The 12,791-nt window shown below is 36.1% G+C and overlaps 1 protein-coding gene across 1 annotated transcript in view; it reads left to right on the top strand.

Moving 5' to 3' along the window:
* The first annotated feature begins 5,475 nt into the window (after positions 1 to 5,475).
* The window catches only part of COL19A1 (collagen type XIX alpha 1 chain), a 250,774-nt gene continuing 243,458 nt past the window's right edge, over positions 5,476 to 12,791 (top strand). The window contains exon 1 of the mRNA XM_036414901.1: positions 5,476 to 5,603. Within this exon, the coding sequence (XP_036270794.1) occupies positions 5,513 to 5,603 (91 nt within the window). The 5' untranslated portion in view covers positions 5,476 to 5,512. The remainder of the gene's footprint in view (positions 5,604 to 12,791) is intronic.

The following is a 12,791-nucleotide window of genomic DNA, read 5'->3' as shown; positions in this document are numbered from 1 at the left end:
AAGAACAGGATCCAGCATATTCCCAGACACACAAAAGCCCTGATATTGGAAAGAGTCAGGGAATTTGAGGAATAAAACATTAGTGAAGAGGAATATACTGAAAAGGTGGGCAGGGTCCAGATTATTTGGGGCTCCTAGGCCATAGAAAGGATTTTTTGGATTGCATTTGAAATATAATGGGAAACCACTAAAGGGTTTACAGCTGGAAATGACATGATCCAACTTTGATTTTTAAGAAAATCTCTCTAAGGCTCTGTTGAGAGTGAATTTTGTCCAGAGTTGATGGTGGATGAGGGAAATTAGTTTAGGGAACTGCCAAGGAGTCTAGATCAGGACAATCTGACCTAGGATAGTGGTAGAGGACTGGAGAGCAACGAATGGATTTGAAATGTGTACAGGGTAACTCTGGTATGATGGTTTGGGTGTGGGAGATGATAAGGAAGACAGAAGAATCCATGTGTGCTTAGGTTTCTTGTTTGAGCATTTTGTTGGGTGCTAATTACTGAGATTTGGAAGAGAATGAGAGGAACAAGTGGTGTTGAGAATCAAATGTTTTATTTGTACAATTACATATGTCTGTGTGATATCTAAGAGAGATTGAATAGGCAGGTGGATGCAAAGCCTAAAGTTCAGAGAAGAGGTTTGGGCTGGAGATGTAAATTTTAGATTTGTCAGTTGAATTAGATAAGGAGAGAAAAGGATTCTTTTTCTTTTTTTTCTTTTTAAAAATATGTGTTTTTATTGATTTCAGAGAGGAAGTGAGAGGGAGGGAGGGAGGGAGGGAGAGAGAGAGAGAGAGAGAGAGAGAGAGAAACATCAATCATGCGAGAGAATCATTGATTAGCTGTCTCCTGCATGGCCCACATTGGGGATTGAGCCTGGCAACCCAGGTATGTACCCTGACCAGGAATTGAACTGTGACCTCCTGGTTGATAGGTATTGTAGATGCTCAACCAACTGAGCTACACCAGGCTGGGTGAGAAAAAGACTTCTTTCAAGATCTTGCTGAAGTTGGCCAGTGACATTTCAGTAGGTTGGCAATGGTAATCTCACCATTTCAGTGGAATGGCAATTCTTTAGTGAATAGAATGCTTAGTCAATTAACAATAACATCTTGTTCTTCAAACCTTTTGTATAAATGAAGCTGAGTACATTTATTCTCTAAGCAGCTTAAATAGATTGCTTATGCTTATTGGCTATATAACCCTCTGGTTCTTTGTTGCTGAACAGGGACCAAAACTTCAATGAACAAATTTTTAAGATGCCTTGGCACTTCTTCATTGTACAAATATCAATATTAATATCAGGTTAAAGAGAGAAATGCAATTAAATTTTTACTAATTCTTATTTATGAGTATGTAGAGTGAACAATTATAGTAGTGGGTATTTTTTTTTTTTTTTGAACACTTACTGTGTTCAGGGCTCTCTACTTTACTCTTTCCAAGTATTAAATAGTATTGCTCCTGGTTTTCAGGTGAATAAATGAAGGCTTGGTGAAAATACATAAACGGCAAAGCTCAGACACAAAGCCATGGCTTTAGCTACTATATTGTGCTGCTAATTTATCAACTAATAAAAATCACTTTGTTTAAAAATGAAAGTGATCAAGAATCTCTCTGAAAGATCAATATTTGTGAGTCTGATCAATGTTTGTGAGCTTGTTTCTTTGAAATAGAATTAATTGCTTTAATAGTTACCAACTGACTTGAAGTCATAGCTAGGATGTTTGCAAAGTCACATTGGGATTAGGACTATATCTAGATGAGAGAGTTCAAAAGAAATAAGTATAAAACCAGCTGTTTGATATTAGAACCACACATATGATTTTAATATTACAATTGCCACTTCTAGCTATTCTCTCAGAAATATCCAATCTTGAGTTAATTTTAAAATGCTGATCTTAGGGTGTTTGGCACATGCAGAATACCAAAGATGGTGGCTTTAGTTTTCTTCTAAAGAGTGTCTATGGACATTTAGACACTGGTACGATGGCTTATTTTATATTTGACTCTTGAGTAAACTTTAAATGGAGGCAAATACATGACAATATTATTTGCATATTTAGAACTCTTAGAATAGCTATTCTAATTATACTATGTTTGTCAAGTACACTGAAGGAGCCATTATATTTTTAATTGCAATTCATTTCCATGTTAGTTACTGCACCATAAAAATTAATTTAAGTAATGTTAAAGCTTTCCATTACAGGGATTCTATTTACTAAATCTTTTATTGGAATTTCTGTAAAGTAGTAATCTGAATTCAGAAAGACAAACAATTTTGAGAGTAATACATTAGTTTTAAATATGATGTTAGTGGCAGGCTCAGATGTGCTGGACATTGCATAGATCCATTTTACACTTTAAATAGAAGGAAAAAATATTTTTTATGTGTGCAGTAATTACTCCAGTAGCAGTGATTATTCAATCCAGTAACAAAATAGTTAATTTTATAGAAAATATGATGATATTAATTAAGTCAAAATATGGAAAATTATTATTCATAAGAGAAAATAAAATTGTAAGTCATAAAATTATGTTTTAAAGATATAAATAATTATATGACACCTAAAGAACAAGCAATAAAAGAAAAATTAATTTGGACTACATAAAAATAAAAAAATGTGCTGCAAAGGCCACAAGAAACAGAATGAAAAGGCAACCCACCATGTGGAAAAAAATATTTGCAAATCATATGTCTGACAAGGCGTTAATAATCAGAATATATAAAGAATTCCTACAAGTCAGCAACAACAACACAAACCAAATTTAAAAATGGGCAAGATTTAAATAGGCCTTTTTTCCATAGAAGGTACAAAAATAGCTAAAAAGCACATGAAAGTGTTCAATATCATTGATCCTTAGGGAAATGAAAATTAACACCGCAATGAGATATCATCTCACACCCATCAGAGGCTGCTTTTAAACGCCTGCGTGCATGCCCCCCCCCCCCCCCCCCCCCCCCACACACACATATGCACGCACACCAGAAAATAATGTTGGTGAAGATGTGGAGAAATTGGAACTGTTGTAAATTATTGCTGGGAATGTAAAATGGGTCAGCTTCTATAGAAAACAGTATGGTGGTTCCTCAGAAAATTAAAAATAGAATTATAATGTGATCCAGCAATTCCATTTCTAGGTATATACTCAAAAGAATTGAAAGCAGGGACACGAACAGATGTTTATATATTCATATTATTTGAATATCCATTATTCACAATAGCCAAAAAATGGGAGAAACCAAACTTCCATCAAAGGGTGAATGGATAAACAATATATAATATAAACATACTGTATAATATTATTCAGCCTTAATAAAGAAGGAAATTCTGACACATGCTACAACATAGATAGACCTTGATAAATTATGAAATAAAGTCACAAAAGGATAACTACTGTGTGATTCCATTTATATGAGGTACTTAGAATAGACATATCTGTAGAATAGACAGTAGAATTGTGGTAGCCAGGGGCCAGGGAAGGGAGAAATGGGGAGTTACAGAATTTCAGTTTTGCAAGATGAAAAGTTATGGATGGTGGTGATTCTTACATTAATATTAAATATGATGTTAGTGGCAGTTTCACATGTGTTGGGCATTGCATAGATCCATTTTACACTTTAAATAGATGAAAAAATATTTTTATGTGTGCAGTAATTACTCCAGTAGCAGTGATTATTCAGTCCAGTAACAAAATAGTTAAGCAAAAAGCAAAACTTGAATTTGCCACTTGCCAAGCACTGTGTTGAATCCACTCAAATGAAGTGGTATATGAGATAAGCTAAGTGAAATAAGCCAGTCAAATGAAGTGATATGTAGACCATCTGCACATATAGATTATTAGAGGTCAATGTGAAGTTATTTAATGCCATTAAAATATACAATATTAAATTTTATGTTAGGTGTCATTTACTAGGATTTAAAAAACAATAAAATATAAAAATTATTTTAAGTGGTATGATGTTAAACATTTTTAAAAGAAGACAAAATTTAAATTATAAAAGGCTGTATAAACTGATAATTAGGAACTAATCTGAAAATATATTCAGAGTTTTTTCATACATATTAAGGTATATGTTGATACATTATGAACATATTTGGCAATGAGACATCTGACAAAGGGTTAATACTGTATCTAAAATATATAAGGATCTTATACAGCTTAACAAACAAGACAGATAATCCAATTAAAAATGAGAAAGGACCTAAATAGACACTTCTCCAGAGAGGATATACAGATAGCCAAGAGACATATGAAAAAATGCTCAAAAATCATTGATCATCAGAGGGATACAAATTAAAACAATGAAAGATCACTTCACACCTGTCAGAATGGCTATATCAACAAATTAAGAAATGAGAAGTGCTGGTGAGGATGTGGAGAAAATCGAACCCTAGTGCACTGCTGGAGAGAATGCTGGTGTCCAGTGCATGTCATAGCAACTGATTATTCTACCGGTCATTTGGCTGTACAGTCAATTTGCATATTAGGGTGTTATTATATAGGACTAGAGGCCTGGAGCATAAAATCTGTGTGTAGGTACGGTATTTAAGCCTGGCCTGTGATCAGGGCCATCTTCCCCAGCTGCCCGCAGCCAGCCCATCCCCCATCCCCACCCACCCCCAGTTCCCCATTTGCCATTGGGTGATCAGTGCCTGACGGGCAGGGGAAGGGACTGAGAGGTTGGCTGTTCTTGCCTGCTCACTGGCCCCGTCCCTGTCATGGGTGGCCATCAGGCGATTGGAGCCTGCTGGCTGGGGAAAGGTACCAAGAGGTGGTCAGTGTACCTCATAGTGATTGGTCCAGCAGTTGTTCTGGTTGTCCTGCCGTTAGGGCCCTATTACCCTTTTATTTTATAGGATAGAGGCCTGGTGCATAGGTGGTGGCCGGTTGGCCTTCCCTGAAGGGGGCCCCAGATTGGGGTGGGAGATACCCATTGGGGGGCTGTGAGTAGTTTGGCCAGCCTGGATGAGGGGCTGCGAGTAGTTTGCAGGCTGGCCACATCCTGATTGGAGTGGGGGTGCCCTCTGGGTGGCAGGGTCGGCCTGGGCAAGGGTCTACAGGTGGTTTGCACACCAGCCATGCACCCGATCAGGGTGGGGGTCCCCACTCAGAGGTAGGGCCAGCCTGGTCGAGGGATTGTGCGTGGTTTGCAGGCTAGTCACCCCCCGGCTTTGTCAGGAAGCACATCCGGAAGGATGTCCGGTCTGTCTTGTCTAATTAGCATATTACCCTTTTATTAGTATAGATATGTAATTACTATGCCATTTTATATTAGGGACTTGGGCACCCAAATATTTTAGTATCCTTGGGGGTCCTGGAATCAATCTGCCATCGATACCAAAGACAACTGTATATAATTATACACAATGTAAAAATCTATTATATGCTCTTTTTGGTGATGAGGATTTTCTGGAGATACAATGAGAGGAATTACATAATAAGCTCAATTCTAATATCTTGTTCTGTTTCAGATCTGTGGTCACTTGTTCACGTGGTTTCGAAGCACAATGAGTCACGCTGGCTCTTGGAAACTTTGGCTCTGCGCGGTAGTGCTCCTGCTTCCTGCTTCCACTTCCGTGACGGTCAGGGACAAGCCAGGTATCCAGGCTCCCTCTTTTCCCAGTCATCAAATGCTATTTATAGCCTTTAAATTATTTTTCAAATCATGAAGATAAACCTTGTTAAAGTTGAAGAGGCCAGGGATTAACTTTATTAAGACAAAATAAATAATATATTGTTTTCCCCATTCACCTTCATTTGAACATTGAGAATTCCTAAAATTACCTCATTTTTTTTCCATATGCATATCATATTGGTCTAAATGCCTTTTCTTTCTCGCATTGATATTTGCAAATATACATATATTTGTGTTCATTTCTGTGTGTATATTTCTCCCTTTCTCCTTTAAGTTTTAAATTATTTGAATTTATTTAAATTATAAGTACAGAAACTCATCACCATTTAGGATTAACTGGGGACATAGCTAATCTTAATTAGGAAAAAGTGAAAAACAGAATAGGAGATATAAAAGGAAATGTCGTTTAATTATACATCAGTTTTGTAATATCTCAGATGAGGTGAACAAAAGATTTCAACTAAGTAGGTAATATTTAATTGTAATTGTTAGATTGTCAACCTCATAAATATTTCCAAAGGGCTTGAAGGCAATTTGAAACATTTAATTCTACCTCTAATCTTTATAAATAATTATGTGACCAATTTGGAAGGTTTTTCTTGAACACTGAGTATGTGTAAGGTACCAATCTAGATGTACCTCATAAGTAAAAGTTGAAAAAGCCATTTTCTAAGCAAAAAGAAACTTCAACTCTCCTTCTGTGCAATTACATATATTCTGATTATGGTCACATGTGATGATATATACTGAGTACGAGTCTCATTGTGCTTATTCTTTTAAGTATATCCTTTAATAATTTTTGCCAAACATGTATGAATACACTCTGATAGAAACTTTTGAGTGTGAGGCACACATAAAATAAAAGCAATCTCTTATAAAGCATAACAAATTTTAATTTCTGAGTGTTATGTGAGTCTTTATGACTCTTTTTTTTTAAATTAATTTGGCAGGAAGTACATTTCCTAAAATAATTTACATGAAAGTTTGTGTATCCTACCACTGTATAAATGACATTCTGTGGCTGTCAATTTTTTTTTTGGTGTGGGGTGTGGGGAACTCTTTCTTTAATGAGAAAGAAATCAAGAAAGACTCATGGTAAAAAGAAGTACATGGAGCAGGGGAGTTTATTCTGACAAAGTTGTTACTATTTTGGATTCATTTATGACTCTTTTAAGAGAGCTAGAGAGAAAGCAAATTGCTACTGAGAGGTAACAGGACTGTTTTTGGTTAGAAAGGAAAATGAATCTCTGATTAAGTAGAACACAGTTTTTAGGCACATGCTAGTGTGTAATAAATGATTTTGGTGATAATTATTTGAAAGATCTGCAAAAGTGGATTTCCAGTCTCAGTGTGAGCATGTATCATTAGGGGTATTGATTTGCAAGCCCCAGTCTCAGAAATTCCCATCATGCAAGTCAGCCTTGGGTGGGATTCAGTCATTTACATGTTTAGCAAGCTCCTGAGGTCAATCTAATGCAGCATGTCTAAAGAAAACACCGTTAGCATAATGGCGTTGGTTTTCTTACATCTTATGCTATTGGATTTATTTTATTTATTTATTTATTTATTTATTTATTTATTTATTTATTTATTTTGCTTTTAATAACTTTTCCTTTATTGGGGTGAGAACACTTAACATGGGATCTACCCTCCACAAATGTCTAAATCAATCATACAGCAGTGTTGACTATAGGCACAGTGTAGGACAGTGGATCTCTGGAACGTAATCATCTTGCATAACTGAAACTTTCCAGCTTGGGATTCCCCTGAATGTTTTGCTTTTGCAGCATTGGTATCTCAGTTCTTTTATCAGGTTATACCGTATGTAGGACAACAAAAATGTATGTATGCTGGCCCATTAATTTACCAACTTAATCTATCTGATAAGAGTATGAATTCAAAATCAATCTGAACTCTAACAGGATTCACATAACATAAAGTACTAAAGGACATTAAGAACAAGAGTAAGGGTTGGTTTTTATCATGCCATTAGGTAGTAGGTGCCCGCAAAGTCATACATACTGCTCGTGCCATGGAAATTGCTTACCGTGTCACCACAGCACTGTCATGAGGATTATTGAAGATGATGTCCCAACGGGCATCGTCGTCTTGTGTCGCTGATTCACAGCGCAGGTTCCAGTTTTAGTTTCCTCATGTGCAGACCTGTGCATGCGGTCACTAACCATTTACCGGAGGGAAGTGATTACATCTAAAAATAAAATATAACCAATCTGAGGGAGAGGCTAAGGTTTCAGCTCTGGAGTCTGAAGTTGTCAACAGTCTACTGTTAAACCTAAACATATGAAGGATGAATCGAGTCTTTTAATTGCTTTACGTTGACTCTATGGTATCTTTAACAATTACTCGAATATTGTCCTATTTGGGACAGAATTCAAGTGAAATATGGAGTGCTTCAATAACAACTTGAATTTTAAAATCATGAGGCTGCTTAGAATTTGCTTCACGTTTTTCATCAATTGTACCATTATGTGGAGAATATGAGATAAGGCATATTTGCGTATTTTTATGCTACAGATGAACTTCTGTTTGAATGTGGCAGTTTCAACTTAATTGTCAAAAGACGGTGGGGAAGAGAGTTGTATTAAAAATTATACAGCATGTAGATCAACTCAAAACTTAATGTACTCAGTTACTTAAAACTTTCTTCTGTGATAGCTACTTAAGTATCAAACTAGAGGCTTAGTGCACAAATTCATGCACAGCCGAGACCAGTTTGGCTCAATGGATAGAGCGTCGGCTTGGGGACTGAAGGGACCCAGGTTCAATTCCGGTCAAGGGCATGTACCTTGGTTGCGGGCACATCCCCAGTAGGGGGTGTGCAGGAGGCAGCTGATTAATGACTCTCTCTCATCGATGTTTCTAACTCGCTATCTCTCTCCCTTCCTCTCTGTATAAAATCAATAAATTATATTTAAAAAAAACAAAAACAAATTCATGCACAGATGGGGGCCCCTTAGCTGGGGGTGGGGCGGCGGGACCCTGATCAGGGAGAGACAGCGGGAAGTTGCCCGACCATGAGAGGTTGGCTGTGGGAGCACACTGACCACCAGGAGGCAGTTCTTGCATTAAGCATCTGCCCCATCATCACAGTGACCGGTCGATGGGTCGTTCGGTCAACTGGTTGTAACAGTCACTTAGGCTTTTATATATATAATTAATTAAAGTTTCCTTTTTTCTCTTACTCTTCTCTTTCCCTTTAAGATAAAATATCGAATTATCATCAACAGTAACATTAAGCAGAATAAGGAAAAGCATCAAAAAACAAAACCAACAAAAAAATAAACCCACACAACTAAATACAAAGAAATATGATAGAATGCCAACTAAATATATATATATTTACTTATGATAAAACTTCAAGTTAAGTATTGGTATTTAGATTTAATTGTTTATAAACTTGGATTCCAAACTATACACATAAACCATTTTAAATTAGTTTTATATTAATTTCAAGAAAAAAATACATTCTGAAATTTGGCTTTTACCAATTGACAAACATTGCACTCTGAAATTCAGAGTAAAATGTATGCTGTCATATAGAAAATATTATTTTGTGTTTTCAAGAATTTCTCATGTTGAGTATGGCACATGTAAGCATGGTGCTGCTGACCAAGGCACTTTGTGACTAAGTGGAGAAAAGCTTCACAGATGTTCAGAAAAGGCATTGCTCCTCCACCAGTGTTCTCTCCTGTGGAGGAATAGCTTTGGAAACAAAATAAGCAGTGAAGATTCTGTGACCTTTTGTGATCTCTCTCTTAAAATAGCTTTCTTCCTCTCCCCCTCTTTTTTCTTGTTTGATCACTTTTCTGTATTATTTTTGTTATATTCTGGTCCAATGTGCTTTCTCTATTTCTCTTAGGTTATTGAATATCTAGGTCTTAGAGTTCAGGTATATTTAGCTTTTGTAAGTGCTGCCAAACAGTTTTCTAAAGTGGTGGTCCTGTTTCTACTCCCACAAGCAATGTAGGAGCATTCTCCTTGCTCCACCTCCTCATCAGCACTTAGTTCTTTAATTTTTGTAAGTGCTGCCAAACAGTTTTCTAAAGTGGTGGTCCTGTTTCTACTCCCACAAGCAATGTAGGAGCATTCTCCTTGCTCCACCTCCTCATCAGCACTCAGTTCTTTAATTTTTAGTCATTTACTTGTATCTCATTGGGGTTTGATTTTGCATTTCCCTGATTACTGAAGATGTTGAGCAATCTTTCATATGCTGGTTGACAATTTGGATATTCTTTTTTGTGAAGTGCTTAAGTTGTGTTTGCGTGCGCGCGTGTGTGTGTGTGTGTATGTGTGTGTGTGCTTGTGTGTGTTTGTGTGTGTGTGTGCATTTTCAAAATAGGGCTTCAATCTTCTTATTATTGATTTGTGAGAGTCTTTGTATATTCTGGATAAGATACTTTATAGGATGTGTGTTGCAATAGTCTGTAGTTCCTAGTCTGTGGCTTGCCTTTTTGCTCTTTTAATGTCTTTTGATTAAAAAATATTTTAATTTTAATGAAGTCCAATTTATCTTTTATAATTAGTACTTTCTACATCCCTTTTAAAAAATCTTTGCTACTCCAAGTTCATGAAGATTTTATGTTATTTTTCTTTATTGTTTTATCTTTTATCTTTTAAAGTTAGGTCTAAGATAATCTCTAATTAATTTTTGTGCATAGTGTGAGATAAGGGTCAAGGTTCGGTGTTTTCCTACATGGAGATCCAATTGACTCAGAACTATTTATTGAAAGATGATTCATTTCCCATTGTATATCAGTGGCCCTTTCATGGTAAACAAGGAGATCAGAATTGCAAAGTGTTTTTAGATACTTTGTTTCATTGATCTATTTATCTACATGTATACCAACAAATACTATATTATAAAAATTCCTGATATCTGACTGTACATTTTCTAGCTTATTCTTCTTTGATTTTGCCTTAGCTATGTTAGTTTTTGTAGTTCCATATAAATTTGAGAATCAGCTTGTCAGTTCAAACACACACACACACACACACACAAACACACACACACACCACACACGTTCACACACACGCTCACATACACACATACACTTATACACTCACACACAACCTGTTGGGATTTGCATTGCATTGCTATTGCATTTGCTATTGCATTGAATCTGAAAATAAATTGACAATTGACAGCTTAACAATATTGAATCTTCCTATCTAAATACTCTGGCTAATCTCTTCAGTTACTTAGGTATTTAATGTCTCTCAGCAATATTCTCTAGTTTTTGGTGCAGAGATCTTGATGAAATGCTTGGTTTTATGAAAGTGACTATGATTCTAGCTCAAGCATGTCAAACTCACAGGCTAACACGGGTCAAATACACAAGGTTTAAGTTTATGTGGGCCGCAAAAAGACAAAAGCTTCAATTTTCATAGAAATGTAGGTCTCTTTTGATAGAGACATGCTGAATACAAAGGACTGAAATAAATGAGTAATTGTTAATATAAAATAATAGAACATTTTCATAAAAGTTAACATTTTTTTTCTTGAACATTAACTTACCAGGCACCGAATAACTGCACAAATTAATAAGCGTAGTGCAAATAAACCTATTTTTCTTGTTTTCTAAAAGCGAAATATTTCCTGTTGCACACAAGTAGTCCAAGGCTAATGATGGGCAATTGGCTGAAATGGTGTGCCTGCATGTAAGGGAAATGAACGCAACACGATTATAATAATCAGTCAGTGAATGTTGTAGTTCGTTATTAATAATTACAGGATATTGTAAAAATTAAGTTACGAAATTTTTATTAAAACATTTTTTACATACTGTTATATTGGCTGAGCCACAAAAATATTGTTATGGGCCACATGTGGCCACAGGCCGTGAGTTTGACATGCTTGCCCGAGCTGGTTTGGCTCAGTGGATAGAGTGTCAGCCTGTGGACCAAAGGGTCCCAGCTTTGATTCTGTTCTAGTCAAGGGCATGTCATACCTTGGTTGCAGGCTCCTCCCTGGCCCAGACCCTGATAGGGGCTCATGCAGGAGGCAACCAATTGATGTGTTCCTACCACTTCAATGTTTCTCTCTGTCTTTCCCTCTCTTCTACTCTCCCTAAAAAATCAATGGGAAATATTTTTAGGTAAGGATTAACAAAAAAACAACAAAACAAAACACAAAAAAATCCCCGACAACTATGAATTCAAGTTTAAAAATTGATAATGTTTGCAAAATGTCCAGTTTTACTATAATATAGGACCTGCAGTTATGTTTAGATCTTTGAGGTAGGAATTTCCATAGTAGCTAACTAAGTAATCTCAACAATTATTCTGTGCTATAACTTCCTTTATGTGTATTGAAGCTATTGATTAAGTGATAGCACTAGTTAGAATTTGATTTATTATTCTGGTTAAATATATTAAGGTGATGCTCTGAATTTTGTGATGTATTTGTTAAAGAAAGGACTCAGGAGCCCAGAAATTGAACTGGAGAATCAGTAATTTTCATTTTCCACAGAGCAGAAGGTCAATTTGATTTTAAGCAGTTTATCTCCCCTCTGAATTCAAAACTTTTAGGCCATTGAACCCAAACAGGAGTCTTAGATGTGGAGAATTAAGGTTGTGATTTACATTTTTAGAATCTAGCCTGAATTAGATTTAAACATACCCAGATAATAAAAAACTAGTGTCTACATGTACATTACTGTTTGAGTGTGTTGTGGTACTATTGAATATGTAAATTTGCTTTGAGTAGAGACAAAATGTATCTTTTATTTCTTTGAATATTATTAAGTGTCTCAGCACATAATACTTTCTCAATGACTCTTTTTCCTCATTATAGGCCAGTTTTGTTTATAGTAGAGGTCTTTACTTAAAAAAAAAAAAAACCCCACACACAATATATACAATTATTGATTTCAGAGAGGAACAGAGAGGGAGAGAGAAATAGAAACATCAATGAAGAGGGAGAATCATTGATCAGCTGCCTTCTGCATGCCCCCTGCTGGGGATTGAGTCTGCATCCAGGGCATGTGCTTTGACTGGGAATCGAACTGTGATCTCCCGGTTCATAGGTTGATGCTCAACCACTGAGCCACGCCAGCTGGGCGAGGATTTCACTCTTGCTTTTTAATTTTATTTTACCGTATTTTCCGGCATATAAGACGACTTTTGAAATG

This window comes from Pipistrellus kuhlii, unplaced genomic scaffold, assembly GCF_014108245.1.
Source record: "Pipistrellus kuhlii isolate mPipKuh1 unplaced genomic scaffold, mPipKuh1.p scaffold_m20_p_5, whole genome shotgun sequence".
In the NCBI taxonomy this organism is placed as follows: Eukaryota; Metazoa; Chordata; class Mammalia; order Chiroptera; family Vespertilionidae; genus Pipistrellus; species Pipistrellus kuhlii.
Note: the sequence above shows the minus strand (reverse complement) of the source record. Positions and strands in the feature narration are given on the sequence as shown.